A 15,291-nucleotide genomic window follows, 5' to 3' on the forward strand; every position below is an offset into this window, starting at 1 on the left:
TACCATGTCAGCAATATCGCTTACTTGGCAAAATTTTAGAATCAACCACTCAATCCTTGCCAAATCAACTATTATTTCAAATCAACAAAAAAATAAAATATACAAATGAAAAACTAAAAAATACAATACAATAAATTTGTAACCTACAAATACATTGAATTCACAATTCCTATATTTATTATATCTTACCGTTATAAACAATACAATAAATTTATAATCCCAACAATTACTTGGCAAAATTTTTATTTGTTTTTTGTATTTTTTTTATGTGAAAATAAAAGTTGATTTGGCAAGATTTCAGTGGTGGATTCTAAAATTTTGCCAAGTAAGCGTTGGTGCTGACATTGTGTTAGTAGAAGAAGAAAAATAACTTAGAAGCAATGTGGGTAAACCTATGTACCTACTTTTATATATTAAGAATAGATAGATAGATTCTCAATGCATCTTCATTTGTTCACACAAAAAAAAAATAAAAGTAAAATAAAAAGGAGGAGACTGATTTTATGAAGTTATCTCAGGATTTTATGAAAGCTGTAATAGAGAAGATGAACATTACGATGTATTTTGGTTCAATCCCAAAGTAGAATCTACATTCAGTTTCCACCACAACAATTGGTAGAATTTTTCACTATAAACAAATTCAAGTTACAAATACCAATTCAAGCCAAATACAAAAACAAATTTCTCACATCCTAGCTCTCTAGCTTTTTTTCATAACAGAAATTGATTCTCACTTTCTAAGCTCTCTATTTGTGATGAATAGAATAACTCATATCAGCTATCCTTAATAAAATGAAATGATGAAGACATGAAAACACTTGAGAAAAAAAATATGATTGCACAATATCAATCAATTATAAAACTAAGGTTTTCCCTTCCCCTTTTTCTTTGAACGTTGCAAAGTTTGTACACTTTCTGCCTATTTTGACAGGCTGCTCCAACTGTATCCTTATCATTGATAGTGTTTCTTTTGCATTTTGATTGGTTTATCTGTCCTTACAAATTCTGTTCTACATCATCCATTTCTTTTTTTGATTTTGTACAAGGATAATGTCTTCCATGCATTCTGCTTTCGCATTGATACAGAGACCGCGCCTTGTGAAATCATTCTTGCCAAGGTTCCTTTGCTCTCCAAATTGTGCTTACTCCAACTTGCTTCAATATTTTTCCTGTTGCACCAAAACAAACATTAGAAACTAGACCATAAATGTTTACCATCACAAAGTTAGTTTCTCAATTCAACAGAAACTATGGCATACCGAAACCAACGAGGGCCATGAGCAAGCAAGCAAGAGAAACACCAAGAAAGGTAATGAAAGGCCTTAGATTTGGGTGTGAGACAAGGCATGGTGCAAAAGTAACTGAAAGAAATAAGAATAAAAGAAGAAAAACCATTAACGACAAAGGCAAAGAATGGAAGGTACAAATTTCATCATTCTCAAGGGATGATCTTTGAATTTACAAAATTATAACCTTCTTGTTGAGCCTAGTTTGATTTTGGGTTAATAAATGATGACAAACATTCAATTGGGTTGAAAGCCCAATATTATTTAATGTGTGCTTTATTGTGGCAGGCCCATATGACCAAGTCCACACTACTTCAGTCTAAGACCAGCCAGTGCTTCAGCATTGTAAAAGAGCCAAGCTCATTGCACCGTTCAGCAAAGAATAAAAGGTTATGCATTTGGCAAAAGGAAAAGAAAGACAAGGACATCTGTCAACATCAAGGACAGCTGGGGCTCTAGTAAAGCAACAAAACATAAGGACATCAGCAAATCAAAAATGCAGAAGATCACAAGTAAAATTTGGAAGAGCAAAACAAAAACTCAGAGCTATGGACAGCAGTTGAAATGGCTCAAATATGGAAACACTTTGCATGCCAAGGAAGACAACAACTCCAAGGACAACAGAGGTTGGTGGATCAGACCCTCCAACAAGCAGCGTTAGTGGAGCAGGATGGAAAAAGGACTGCATGCCATAGGAGACAGCTCCAACGGGTGGATGGTACGAGAAATTGAAAGAGGCAAGGAAGAACAAAGTGGTAGAGCAAGTTGATTCTATAAAGGAAGCCTCACTTCAACACTTGAAAGCAAGAAAGAGAGCACACACATTCAGAGCACCATCTCTAACACAGAGCTGAAATCTCTTTCTTCTACTCAAGCTTAATTCTGATTTTTTGTTATGGCTGTCTTGCGTTATTTTCTGTTTTGAAAAAGGCAATTATGTGAGGATCAAAAGTCAAGAGAGAAAAGGCAAGAGTGATGCAAAATAGCCAATGTTTTTCTGATGTAATTTGGGTTTATGAACTAGGATTAGTTCCCCTTGCCAAGTTGGGTTAGCACTTGGTGAGAATTGAATCTGTGTAGATTTCCCTTCCAAGTTGGGATAGCATTTTGGGGTTGCTAAGCTTTGGTGAAGAAAGCTTAGGGGTAGATACTAGTTGAATTAGGAAGTAATTCAATAGTATTGGTGTATGTAACCTGAGTATTATAGTGAAAATTCCACCATGGTTTGTGGTAAAGACTGGATGTAGGATTCATGGCACTGAGAATCCGAACTAGGATACATGCTGGCCTCTTTCTCCTCTTCTATGCACTTTTAATGTTCTGCGTATGAGATAATTTCAAATAATCTCCTGCAACTCAAGCAACAGCAAAAACAGAGTTTGAAACCTTAAGTTTTAAGCCAACTTGATTCAACCCCCCCTTCTCAAGTTCAACTAGAACCATCACTTCTAAACATTGCATTTGCACTTAGAATTAGAATAAAGCAAGTCTATGCTGTATGTAGTTTATATATAACATTATGGCCAAAATCCCTAAACTCTCACTCTGACATAAAAAAAAAAAAGAAAAAGAAAAAAAATTATGGCCATTTGTTTCTGCTTATAAGACATGCCACTTGCTCAATACTTCTCACACATACTTATGGGCTAAACAACAACTTCTGATAAAATAACAGAAACAACCATATAGCAGTACTCAAAACTAAAAACTTACTCAGACATGGCTCAGAATTCATTTCTTTCATTATATTGGCCACTGTATCAGCCATTCAGCCCTAGCTTTCAGCATTACTTGCTCTAAATAACCATGTTTTACCCAGCTATCATAAAAGTAAAAATAAAAAACACCCAATAACAACAATAATCTAAGAGTTTTGTGGGAAATTGGTAAAGGACACAAGATAAATTTAATGCCTGTGCTTATTTGTTTATGATCTTATTAAAATAGGCCAGACCATGCGCACGTGATGGTTGTACACATTTCAACGTAGCAAAAGCAATATCTTTATTCACAACGGTTAAAAAGGTGTATGAGAAGGTATATTCTACAAGAAATGTTATGAGTCAAAAGAGTAATGCAGTGTAGGATTATACCTCTAAGAGTGGTCCAGCTTTCAACTATATATGTATAGCTCCTTGTCGATGTACTCAACCAGCAAAGAATTACTACATCCAAAACTTGAAAGATCTTCTGCATTAAGAAAATTGAAACAAATAACTCAATTATTCTACAAGATCTTTCTTTAAGCATGCTCATTGAGTAGAGTGGTGATTAACAGTGTCAAAAGAGAAGATTCGGTTTTGTATTTACAAGATCTTTCTTAAAGCATGCTTAGTCCATTGATATTGTTTTGCCTTGTAGAACCAACATGCTGAAAGAGTTTTATCTTGATGTTTGCTTTGCAGTACCATAATAGAGAACCCAATGAATGTGTTGAGGCTTGTCATTGTGAAAATCGTCTCTCTTTTTTTCCCACCAAATGACATAATCTGCAATAACATCAGATGAAATTTGTTTTAAGTAATGAAACTTGAAGAAAGCAAGCTGAAGAAACAAAGTTGTGTGAAAAACCAAGATACTTAATTCATGCAACTTGTCAGTGCAGCATTCTTATATTGTGGCTTGACCAAGTGGTAAATAAGATAAAGAATGATGATTCCTAAGGTTAAGAATGAAATATAGATGATAAAAGTTGATTCTGTACCTGTTTTAAGATGTTGAGTCATCATGAAATCTGTCTCCCATCAACGCAAATGTGGTTGAGGTGGGAAATAGTAGGCCAAATGCAGAGGTCCTTCCTCTTTATGCTTTCACCCAACAGTGGACATTCACGGATGAAGAGAAACCTTAAAGAGGCAGGAAGCCTTTCCCCTGCTATGTTCTCCATCTTAGGGCAGCCTTCAATTGATAATATTTCGAGGGACTGTGACTGTGGCACCACCTCAAGAGATCTCAAATTTTCACATCTTTTGATTGTGATAGATGTCAGATTCGGGAAAGCTTCCAACACCATGGATGTAAGTGAAACACAACTGTTTTCTATTGTTAATTTAACTAGTGACTCATGATGATGCTGTTGTTGCATTGGGAACTCCATATTCTTGCAATTCATGATCCCCAGCTCTTTCAATGAAGAAGGCAAAGAATTCCCTGGAAATGATATGGCTGATGAGCAGTTTGAGATCCATAACCCTGTGATAGAGGTTGGTTGGGTGCGGGTCATGGCCTCAAAAACAGACTCCACAAGCTGGTTTCCTTCAATTGATAGTTGTTGCAGTGAAAGTGGTAGGTCCTGCATTCTTGCTTCCTGTTTGCCATATATTCTTAGTTCCCTTATGATGGAAGCTCTTGGCAGATAACAACCAAGCTGCTCACAATCTTCAATGTATAGTGATTTCAAAGACGGAAGGAAAGCAGGCAAATCACCTCTTAACTTAGGACACTCCCATATGCTAAGTTGCTTAAGTTGAGGAAATGGTGCATCATCACATTCTAATGACTCCCATGCCTCCCACCAACGCATATGAGAAATAAACAGATATTTAAGGGATCTAAAGGGTGTCTGCTGATGATGATGATGATGAGTTCTGTCACTCTTATAAAACTCAGCACCAATGATCTTCACCATATCAAATCCATCAAGCCTCAATTCCATTAGAGAGGGTAACTGTCCAAGAGAAGGAACCATCCAACAATTCTTGCATCCCCTCAGCTCCAAGAAAGTCATGTTGTTGTAGAAAGAGTGCGCTACCCAATCCGGAAGCATCGTACCCCTGAACCCCTCGATCTTTAGCTTTTTTAGGCCTTTGTGAGGCCTTAATTTGTCAAGTACATCCTTTTCAACTTGGGAATCATCAATATCACTATCTTCACCTGATGACCACTTCAAAGATAAATCATTGAGGTGAATCTTCTCATCCATCCTTGCATCCGAGGCTGCAACACTACTGATTACATTCTCTAATTTCTGGATATAAAATGTCCCATGAAGATTTGCTAGCTCTCCCAATTCTCCAATCCCATTCTCTTCATTCTTCCCCACAACATAGTCACTTAAAAACTGCAAATCTTTTAACTTGTTCATCCCCTTTGGCATATCTTCCAAATCAGTGCCATGAACATCAAGATGGCGCAAATTTACAAGATCTTGCACGTTGATGGGAAGTTTTTTAAGGTTACTGCAATCTCTCAACTTCAACGTTTGTAAATTGTACAAATTACTCAATGATTCAGGCAACATCATGACAGGTTGGCCAGAGAGATCCAAATAACGCAAATGGATCAATTCACCAATTGAATCATGCAACAAGTCTCCCTCATAACAAAAGAATTTAAATGACAAAACTCGCAAGCACTTTAATTGCTCTAGTAAGTGACTAGAATCAATTCTTTCATCTGGGAATGTTTCATATGCACTCAAACTGGTTTTCAACAATGTCCTTGCATGTTTTAAACTACAACATGCTTCCCATATCTTTGGGATTGAATCCTCGTCGATGAGATCATATGACAAATGACGAGTTTTGGCATCATGTTTGGCCGCATTCTTGAGTCCGAAGGCTCTAGAAAAGAACTTTCCACCATAGAATGTTGCTAAATCATGCATGAGATCATGCATCACAAATGAATTCTCATTAGAGTTAGCATGTTGAAAAAAGGATCTCAAAACCAAATCATCAAAATATCCATAACCAACTTCTTCTAAAGTGCTTCCACTTTTTGGTAGCTGCAAAAGACCCTCTGCCATCCACAATAGCATCAAATTATGTCTATCAAATTCAAAGTCCTTCGGATACAAAGAACAATAAACAAAACAACGTTTTAAATATGAAGGAAGGTGGTAATAACTAATCCACAATGCTGGAAGAACCCCGCATTTCTCCTCAGAAAATTCCCAAATTTCACTATTTAAAACATCATTCCAAACCTTTTCACTATCTTCCCCTCGCAATAACCCTCCAAGGGTTTGAGCTGCCAAAGGTAATCCTTTACATTTTTCTACAATTTTTCTACCAATTTCTACTAAAGCTGAACAGCCTTGGGACTCAGCAGGATCCCATGCACGATTTGCAAACACTAACCAGCATTCTTCTTCATCCAACAGACTCAAATTGTGAGCTTCATTATGTTTAGTTTTCACCATAGAAGCAACTGTATCAAGACGGCTTGTCACAAGAATCTTCCCACCTTCACTTCCACATTCAAAAGGAATTAGAAAACTTTCCCAACCCTCACGATTACTACTCCATACATCATCCAGAACAACCAAGAAGTTCTTCCCCACTAGCGCATTCTTCAAATGATTTTGAACTGTATCTAAATCATTTGAGTTACAAGGACTACAAGTTTTCTCTATCACGGCCTTTGTCACCATAAGAACATCAAATTCCTCCCCAACACAAACCCAAGCCTTGACATGAAATTTTTGCTGCACTTTTTCATCATTATAAACCAATTTAGCCAAGGTAGTTTTTCCTATCCCACCCATGCCCACGATGGGAATCACAGACAGTTCACCATTGTTACTATCATCTAACAACAATTTCACTATGGTATCCCTCTCTTTTTCCCTGCCAACAAATATATCAGATTTTTTAACCAAAGAGGTTGATGGAATCCTCCCGGACATGTTCTTGGGTGCAATCTTTTCTAGACGAAGGATATCTTTGTGTTTTGCAATATCTTCTAGTCTAGCAATGATTTCTTCAATCCTAGTAACCATCTCCCTATCTTGCAAATTCAGAAAGCGAGATAGGAAGTTACCTGGTGGATCCTTCTGGGTGGCAGCTTTGGTGGTGACTTCATCCAGCAAGTCATCAGCATCATAGACAGCATCTTGGAGATTTTCAAGCCACCTCTTGACAGCAGGGTCAGTGATCTGTTTCTTCTCAGCATCATTCAGCACAGCTTCAACCACATTCAGAATGTTCTCCAGCCTTTGAAGCAGCTTCTGGTCAACCTTCTTTCCTCGCATCATGTTGATGATCTCAGGATCAGACAGCCTGTCAAAAAGAACACTGAGAAAAGAAGAGAGAAAAGCTCCTCCAACAAGTTCAGCAGCCATGCTCACAAGAGCAAGAAAGTAAGAAAGGTAAGGAAAGGGAAGCAGTTTCTGTTTGCACTCCAAACTCAGAATTCTCTTACAAAGACACAGAGTATGGAAGTGGTAGCAGTTAAGTGAAGTATTATTGTAATGTGTTGCAGGCTGAGATTATTATAATTAACCAATAATAATTTATGTTGTCTTCATATGCTTTTTTGGCCTTTGGTCTTCATGACAAGGTTCATGTGAAGCTTCTTGTTGTCTTTCTCCAAAGTCTGTGAGATGCTTTCGGTGCCTTTGGTCTTCAACTTTCCATTTTTTAAATGCCCTGTACAAAGGATCATTAGGTGGAAAATGTTTAACAATATCCACTTGTACATTTATTTACCAACCCACCTACCATTAGCGCTTCTCTATACCATAAAAAATTGTTCACCTCTCTTTTTATTAGCAGATAAAATATAGTGTGAATCCACTAGTATTTTGTCACATACTACAATGCATGCATCTTCTAACTTTTCAAAAGATAACTTCAACATAAAACTGCTTATATATATTATTACTGTTAACTCAATTAACCAATTTATCTTTGCTAAACAGCAACATAAGAAAAGAAAAAAGACAAAAAGTGAACATAGCCTTGGCCAAATCACACTGCACCAGCACTAGAAGTGGGGCATCTGGTTCAATGATTTCGATTAATTTTGGTCTCCAACATTTTCATCTTTATCAAGTTATTACAGGCACATTTTGATGTTATCTTACCCTTTAGTAGAGAGTTTAATATGTTTTATTAAATGGTCTGGTATATGAATTTTCAACTTTGGATTTAGAGCACTAGTGAAGGTACAAAAGAACCTGGTATGTTTAAGATTCCATTTCGTATTTATAAGATAAAGAACATAAATATAACGATACATTTATGGGACCAATAACAACTTTAAATATTATTCTTCCACTTTTATCATTATATTATTTTGGTGACAGCTTTAATCAGTATTTGACAACAACATTTGTGATACAATGTAGAAATGAAAAATTATTATGCTAAAGGTTTCTACTTCTACAATACATTCCCACATTAAGCTCTAGTGCTAAAAAATTAAACAACCTACTCATCAAAGAAGTGTCAAATAGAAATATGAGAAGGATCCTTTACAAGCTTCATAGCTCCAACTATAGAAGTGCTTCTTCTACCTCTCAAGAACCAATTAAACCATTTTGCAGAGAGTTTTGGATATCTCTTCAATTCCGGATCATTTCTATCGACGTAATATAGGCCATAGCTTACTTTGTAACCATCCAATAACTCAAATAAATCTAAAAAGGACCATGCAAAATATCCCCTTATATTTGATCCATTTCTGCAAGTTAAAAAAAAAAAAGGTGATGAAATGGAAAATTAGGAAACATAAGAAATGTATACATGGGTTTTATTAATAGATTCCCTAATTGGAGGGTAAAATTTTTGGAACTAATTTTATTTGATATATGTTGAGTTAATAAAACATCTAGAGAGAGAAGAGGGGGGGGGGGAGGGCGGCTAGAGACTTATTTTATAAATCCATCCAAATGCAAAATAGCTTTTACTTATGTTCAAAAAGAATATTTTTTAAAATTTCCATAAATCAGTTCTGAAAAAAAGAAAATATCAACTCTAGTATTTCTTCAAAAGCACAAAAATGAAAGAATCTAGATGCACTTTCCATACCTCAAGGCATCAAGTGTGGCACCAATATATCCATGCAAGTATTTGACCCTTGACTCATCTTGTAATGATGCATTGCTTGGTGTTCTTTGACCTATCCACATGATAATGCAAAGTTGCAAACCAAATCTTTATCAGTAACTATACAGTATTATAAAATGCATGCATTTCAACCTAAACTTAGCATATCATGCACTAAAATTGTTAAGTAATTTAAATCTTAACATAAATTTCTACTAAATCTATACCACTAAAGTATCTTGATCTATATCATACACCAAGCAGTTAAATTTAGTGCAATTAGTAATTCATTTCGTTAGTTCACCAAACCCATCTTCAACAAATCCTCCAAGGATTCAGTAATTCAGTCATAATTTCCATAGAACTTAAGATGCTCACTTATCAGGATGATGAGACATAACATTTTTTTTTATCGGAGTAGGTATGTGAATAATCTTCTATGTGAATCTAATGGTCATCTATGATTTCTTATTCAAAAATACAGAACTATCAGAAATGCCAAAGTGAAAGGGATTTACCATTTTCATATATGAATATAGGAAGATTGCCATAGCGGAGCTTGAATTTATTCAATTCTTCCTGTAAACCCCACGGTGCGACGGGGTACTGATTCAGTCAAAGCATTCAAAGCCACATTAGTTGTACAGTAAAGTGATGTAACTGGTAAAAAAAATGAAAAAGGAAAGAAAAGAATCACCTCTTCATTTGAAAATGGATTCAGTCCAGCTGCCAAAACCAAGAAAGTACTCATTATTCATAAATGAACAGTACATATAGTTGTGGACATGAATGAAAACTATCAAATAATGTTAAGAGAATTGAAAGTTCATTTAGTTGGAAATTTCATTACAGATTAGTTTTGCAGCTATATCTGCTGTGTAATCTCTCAGATTGTTCTTCAGTGCTTCACTATTATCTGTGATATTAGCATTGGTGTAGTGAATTAAACCTATGAAATCACATGAACCCTTAACCTGTTCAGATTCGCGATTCGTGAAGGATGGAATTCTTGCACCAGCAGTTTCTCTCATGGAAATGGGATAGTCTCCATGCAACAATGGCTCCATAATCCTGCAATAGAGCAGGGAAATAAGAGTACAATATCTTAACTTATATAATAACCAGCACAGAAACTTGACATAAAAGTTCCTTGAGAATATTTCACCCAAAAGGAAGCTCTCAAATGTGTTAATAACTTGAGATCAAATAAAAATAGTATCATGTTCAATGGAATAAAGCACATTTTAGGCCTAGTGGTCGATAAGCTGTATTTGGTAAGTCTCTCAGAACAAATACTGAGATAGAGAGTAGACAAAATAGTTATGTCTCCGTCTCCATTGTCCCCAATTTCCGGATGGACAAGAAAAAGATAGCTTGTGCAAAGTATCTTGCGTTACACAAGGTCCGGAAAAGGGTCATACCCAAAGAGTGTAATGTAGGCTGTCATAACCTAATACAAGCATTAGTAACTGATTCTACAGCTTGAATTTGTGACCTTTAGCTCACACAGAGACAACTCATCTCCAAGACTCTCCTTTTTCGGATGGACAAAAATTAGTCAATTTTTTTCTACATAAGTTACTTATTTATTTTTGTATCTATATCCTTCAAACAAATTGTATTTTATGTTTCTGTATTTCTGCCCAACGACACTATTGAGAATAAAAAGGTTAAACATGAATTGTAACTTCATTGATACACTCATATTATGTATATATGTTAACTTGTCTTAAGAAGAAAAACTATGAAAATAAAAGCAAAAGAGAAGTGAATTGAACTAGTGTAGTGTTTGTATCTAACCAACCAACAGTAAAATCTCGATATCTTTCAGTTGCTGTTCTGTCTTTTTCTGTATTTGTATGAGGGAAAAGCCCAAATATGTAGATAGTGATACCAACAAATCCATGTTGTTTGTCCTGCAATTTCAGACATGTATCTCCGGAATCACATTCTTTTGCAACCAGGTCAACAATTTTCAGCAAGGAGACTAAATCCAATATAAATAGATTGAGGGTCAGAATAATCTTTTCTTGTATATGAGTTGAACTTCTTGCCATTTAACCACATACAGAAATTATTAAGGAATAGCACATGAATATAATAAAGATTATATATGTTATTTTGGAGATCTTAGAGTTTCACTTGATTTTCACTTGGTTTCCTTAGTTTGAAAGTTTGTATTTAAGTTCCTATATTGTATTGGATTATAAATGCTTGTTTTCTTCTGAAAGTTAATGTACAATATAAGGACTTGCTACAAACTTTTGAACTAGAAGAACCTAATTGAAAAATGTTAGTATAGTAACTAGACTTAATTAGAACTGTCTAAATTATAATGATTTGATCGAATTTAAAATATATATATAACAGAACTTTATTACAAACTTTTAAACTATACTAACAAATTGAAAATTAAGTGAAATTATAGAGACTTCCAAAGTAATTTTAGAAAAAAAATACAAAGTAAGATTTGAAGTAAAATATACACTCTTTTTCTGTGGAAAAATTAAAGGTCTGGTATTATAGTATTATACCTTATATTTTGTCCTATACAATCTTACAGCTGAAGAATGTGCTAACAAAATGTGATGAACTACCAAGTAAGGCTCAGTTGTTGAGTTTCCCCTGATGCTTTTGTTAACACAAAATGGAGGAGAACAATGCTGAGGTGGTACGATTGCTTGATCATAACCACCTAGAGCAATCATATTTGGCTCATTCACAGTGATCCAATACAATACTCTATCACCAAACTCTCTAAAACACACATCTGCATAATTTGTGAAGTCGCTTCTGCATTCACACACACCAAGTAATTTATCCGTTAGTTTTTTTTTAAATGCATAGGGTTTGCTAAATCACATATGAATGTGAAAGGCCTATTATCATATGAAGAAGCTAAGCAAGATGATAATAACAATAAGGAAAATAAAGTGAACTGGAGGATTTACATCCTTGTGCATAAAGTAATTAATTCAGTATAAGTTTCATGAACTAATGCTAACAACATTACAGTGCAAGAGATCAAGAAATACATCATTTGAGGACTAATCCATCCTCCATATTCATCTTCAAGTGCCTGTGGAAAATCAAAGTTGTTTAGTGTCACATGTGGTTGGATTCCTGCTCAAGGCACAAATGGATAAATCAGTTTAAGAATCAGAACTGACTGCAACTTTGTTCTGTTCTGGAAGTAATTTTCAAAGTATGGTTCTACAAATTAAGAAATTCATATGAAACCATTGCTGATCAATTCATTGATAAGATTGTTGTAGAACTCTAATGCCTTGGGATTGATAGGTCCTCTACCATCTGAGAACAAAGAAAATCACAACTTTCAAATGCATTCAGAAAAGCCTTTAATGAAGAAAGAAATAAAAATGTACACAAGTTTGAGTATTATATACTTGGAATCAATCTTGACCAAGAAATGGAGAATCTATAGGCTTCAAGGCCTGTTTCCACCATCAGCTTCACATCTTCCTGCATTATATATTCCCAAAGAAACAATTAAAATGTTAAAACTTTTTTCAGGACTTTCAACAAACAGGCGAACTGCAAGCAATGCATTATTGGGCAAAGGAATATAAATTGAAGCTAGGGCCATGTCTATTCACCTTATATTTGTGGTATCCATCACAGGCTACATCTCCATTTTCTTCATGCATGTCACCTGTGAATTTCAATTTGAGAGGAATGCATGTGTGCATAATTAAACAATAGATATAACTAAACCATTTTTTAGTACTAAGAACCTAAAATGTAAAAATCATAAGGACTAATGATTAAACTGTTTTTATATGATAAAATTACTAAAAAGGGTATAAAATGATTATTCGCACTTATATAATATTTGATAACCAGAATCAATTTGACCAAAGCTCAACCTAGCTTGTATTATGCAAAGAGAAAGGTTAGGTGAATCCATAAAAGTATGTTAATACTCTATATAGTATGTTAATACTTTTATGCTAACTAATACCTTTTATGCTAATATGTTCTGCTTCTGCATGCTTTTGAACCTGTGCTTTTCTATATCCTTAATTAATATTGAAAAAAGTTTAATTTCTTTAACTTTTCAAACAAAACTCTAGAAAACTGAAAATAAACCTGTGGAAATACATTGAAACTAGAAAATAACACTTTTTTTTAACTTAACACAAAAAAAAAATTAAGAAAACAAACTCATGAAAAAGACAAAATGGAATAGCAATACCAACCATCATGGGCAAAGGTATCCCAAACACTAGGTGTTCTTCCATCTTCATTAACAGCTCCTTCCCACTATATACATATATATATTCTTATAAAAACAATCATATATTACATTATTTATGTATATATGAAGAAATTAAAGATGAACCTGATATGCAGTTGTCCCAGAACCAAAGACAAAATCAAGTGGGAAGTCATTTATGCTGTATTCATCAACACTAAGAACTACTCTCAGTGGCAAATTCAGAAGTAAGAGAATGAGATTCAAAGCAAGGTTGAAGGATGCTTTGGATTTGGATTCCATCAACTATGCTTGTGTTTGTCTGCTATGTTAGAACCTGTTATACTATTTCTTCATTCATTTCATGAAAGCACTCAAATGTGGTTTCAGTAACAAGATAAGTTCATCAGTCACCAAATATATTTGTGTGGACTAAATGTGTCTAAATATAAATAATTTGTATTTAAATATATTGATTTATGAATTACACTAAAATAATCAAGTGATGATGACACTTATTATGCAAAAGGATGTAGCAGTTTAGGATCAAATGCTGGCCGGCATCCTTGCTATATTATATATCCACTGGAATGAGAACCGGGCAGTAAATTAAGTAAATTAATGATAGTATATAATAAATATTAAAAATTGTTATTTTTGTAAATTAAATTAAATATGTTCAAATTAAAGTTAAATTTAAAAGGTGTTTTGTTTAAAATAATTTGTAGTACAAAAAATTTGGATGTTAAATTCTAGAACGTGACTTTCAACACGATATTCCTAAAATTATTAATATTTTATTAATAACTATATATGTAGATTAAAACTAAATTATAAAATAAATATAATTTGGTTTGGATTTTTTTTGGTTTAAAATTGGTTTTTTTTTAATGGCGTCGTTTTAATAATTATATATATGTAATTACTTTAATGTTTATATATAAGCTAATTTATATCAGAATTATTACTTTATATTTGGATGGTAAATAGTTTTGAAATAATTTATTTTGCTTAAGTTTTATGAGAAACATTATTGTATATATGGTAAAGTTATTAAAGTGGGTATGAAATTATATTTTGCATTATTTGATATGTAATATTGAGGTTAGTTTAATAAAAAATAATTTCAAATAAAAAATAATAATAACTTATTTAATTCAGTATTTATAACAATAAATGAGATTATCGTTATATAAATTACTTTATTTAAAATAGTTTAATTTGTGATTATAGTTAATATATATTATCTCTGTTCTACCGCGCTCCACCCCTTCAGCCGGGTCAGCCCCTCCAGTCGTGCTCCCTGTCTTCCTGTGCTCACTACTCAATTTGCTCTCTTTTAGATTTTTTTTAACTGTTATTGTTGTTAGTTAATTTGTAAACTCTAATTTTTCATTACTGTGTGGTTTAGGATTGTGAATAATCTTAAATAATTGTTATCCATTAATCTATGAACTGTGATTTTTCATTACTTTGTGGTTTAGGATTATGAATAATCTTGAATAGTTGTTGTTAGTTAATATGTGAAGTGTGATTTTTCATTATTGTGTTGGTTAGGATTGTGAATAATCTTGAATAATTGTTGTTAGTTAATCTGTAAACTGTGATTTTTCATAATTGTGTGGTGTAGGATTGTGAATAATCTTAAATAGTTTATCATATGGCATTTTATGGTTTTTTTTTTTAATTTGACTTTTGAGTTTGTATTATGAAAAAGATCATAATATTGTGGTTTAAGTAATATTTTTACTTTTGATGATATTTTAAAGTTTATATTAGATTATAATTATGTTTTACTCTGTGTATTTATATTTTATGTATTATTTTATTAAAAAACAGTTTTTTTGGTTGAACTACAGTCAAACCAATTAAACTAGTAAATCAGTAGTTAGAACGGTTTGATAACCAGTTTGATTTCAAAACTTTGCTATAATGACAATGTATTGTAGGTACAGCAGTTTTTAGCTTTTATTTTTAATTAGAGAGCAGCTTTACAAGAGTGATTATGGCTAATTGG

The 15,291-nt window shown here is 33.5% G+C and overlaps 2 protein-coding genes across 9 annotated transcripts; both read right to left on the reverse strand.

The window, feature by feature from the left end:
* Positions 1-539: 539 nt before the first annotated feature.
* On the reverse strand, positions 540-7,657 carry LOC112728534 (putative disease resistance RPP13-like protein 1). Of its 7 annotated transcripts, none has more exons than XM_072210213.1 (6): positions 7,050-7,622; positions 3,991-6,026; positions 3,597-3,775; positions 3,380-3,473; positions 1,260-1,361; positions 540-1,169 (listed from the first exon to the last, which is right to left on the reverse strand). In XM_072210213.1, exons 1-2 carry the CDS (start codon positions 7,348-7,350, stop codon positions 4,012-4,014), a joined length of 2,316 nt encoding a protein of 771 aa, XP_072066314.1. In that variant the 5' UTR covers positions 7,351-7,622; the 3' UTR covers positions 540-1,169; positions 1,260-1,361; positions 3,380-3,473; positions 3,597-3,775; positions 3,991-4,011. The 7 variants fall into 7 exon arrangements, with proteins under 7 accessions (XP_072066314.1, XP_072066312.1, XP_025634492.1 ...); XM_072210211.1 differs by having other exon boundaries at positions 3,380-3,476; positions 7,050-7,501; XM_025778707.3 differs by having other exon boundaries at positions 3,380-3,476; positions 3,991-7,657.
* A 591-nt stretch (positions 7,658-8,248) lies between these two features.
* On the reverse strand, positions 8,249-13,822 carry LOC112728535 (hydroxyisourate hydrolase). Of its 2 annotated transcripts, XM_025778708.3 has the most exons (13): positions 13,422-13,822; positions 13,279-13,342; positions 12,676-12,731; positions 12,466-12,541; positions 12,299-12,370; positions 12,094-12,181; positions 11,593-11,851; positions 10,859-10,974; positions 9,909-10,129; positions 9,756-9,784; positions 9,577-9,664; positions 9,041-9,131; positions 8,249-8,693 (listed from the first exon to the last, which is right to left on the reverse strand). In XM_025778708.3, the coding sequence occupies exons 1-13, from the start codon at positions 13,575-13,577 to the stop codon at positions 8,459-8,461; spliced, it is 1,551 nt and encodes a 516-aa protein (XP_025634493.1). In that variant the 5' UTR covers positions 13,578-13,822; the 3' UTR covers positions 8,249-8,458. The 2 variants fall into 2 exon arrangements, with proteins under 2 accessions (XP_025634493.1, XP_025634494.1); XM_025778709.3 differs by lacking the exon at positions 13,279-13,342 and having other exon boundaries at positions 13,422-13,661.
* Between the last annotated feature and the right edge of the window lie 1,469 nt (positions 13,823-15,291).

The sequence above is a fragment of the Arachis hypogaea genome, chromosome 12, assembly GCF_003086295.3.
Source record: "Arachis hypogaea cultivar Tifrunner chromosome 12, arahy.Tifrunner.gnm2.J5K5, whole genome shotgun sequence".
Lineage (NCBI taxonomy): Eukaryota > Viridiplantae > Streptophyta > Magnoliopsida > Fabales > Fabaceae > Arachis > Arachis hypogaea.

Bases quoted from the DNA above. Each gene is read 5' to 3' on its own strand.
- LOC112728534 (XM_025778707.3), bottom strand. From the start codon at position 7,350: ATGGCTGCTGAACTTGTTGGAGGAGCTTTTCTCTCTTCTTTTCTCAGT.
- LOC112728535 (XM_025778708.3), bottom strand. From the start codon at position 13,577: ATGGAATCCAAATCCAAAGCATCCTTCAACCTTGCTTTGAATCTCATT. The intron at 13,343-13,421 runs GTTCATCTTTAA...ATATGTATATAG, and splicing joins CTGGGACAACTGCATATCAG to TGGGAAGGAGCTGTTAATGA. The intron at 12,182-12,298 runs GTTTCATATGAA...TGCCTTGAGCAG, and splicing joins CAATGAATTGATCAGCAATG to GAATCCAACCACATGTGACA.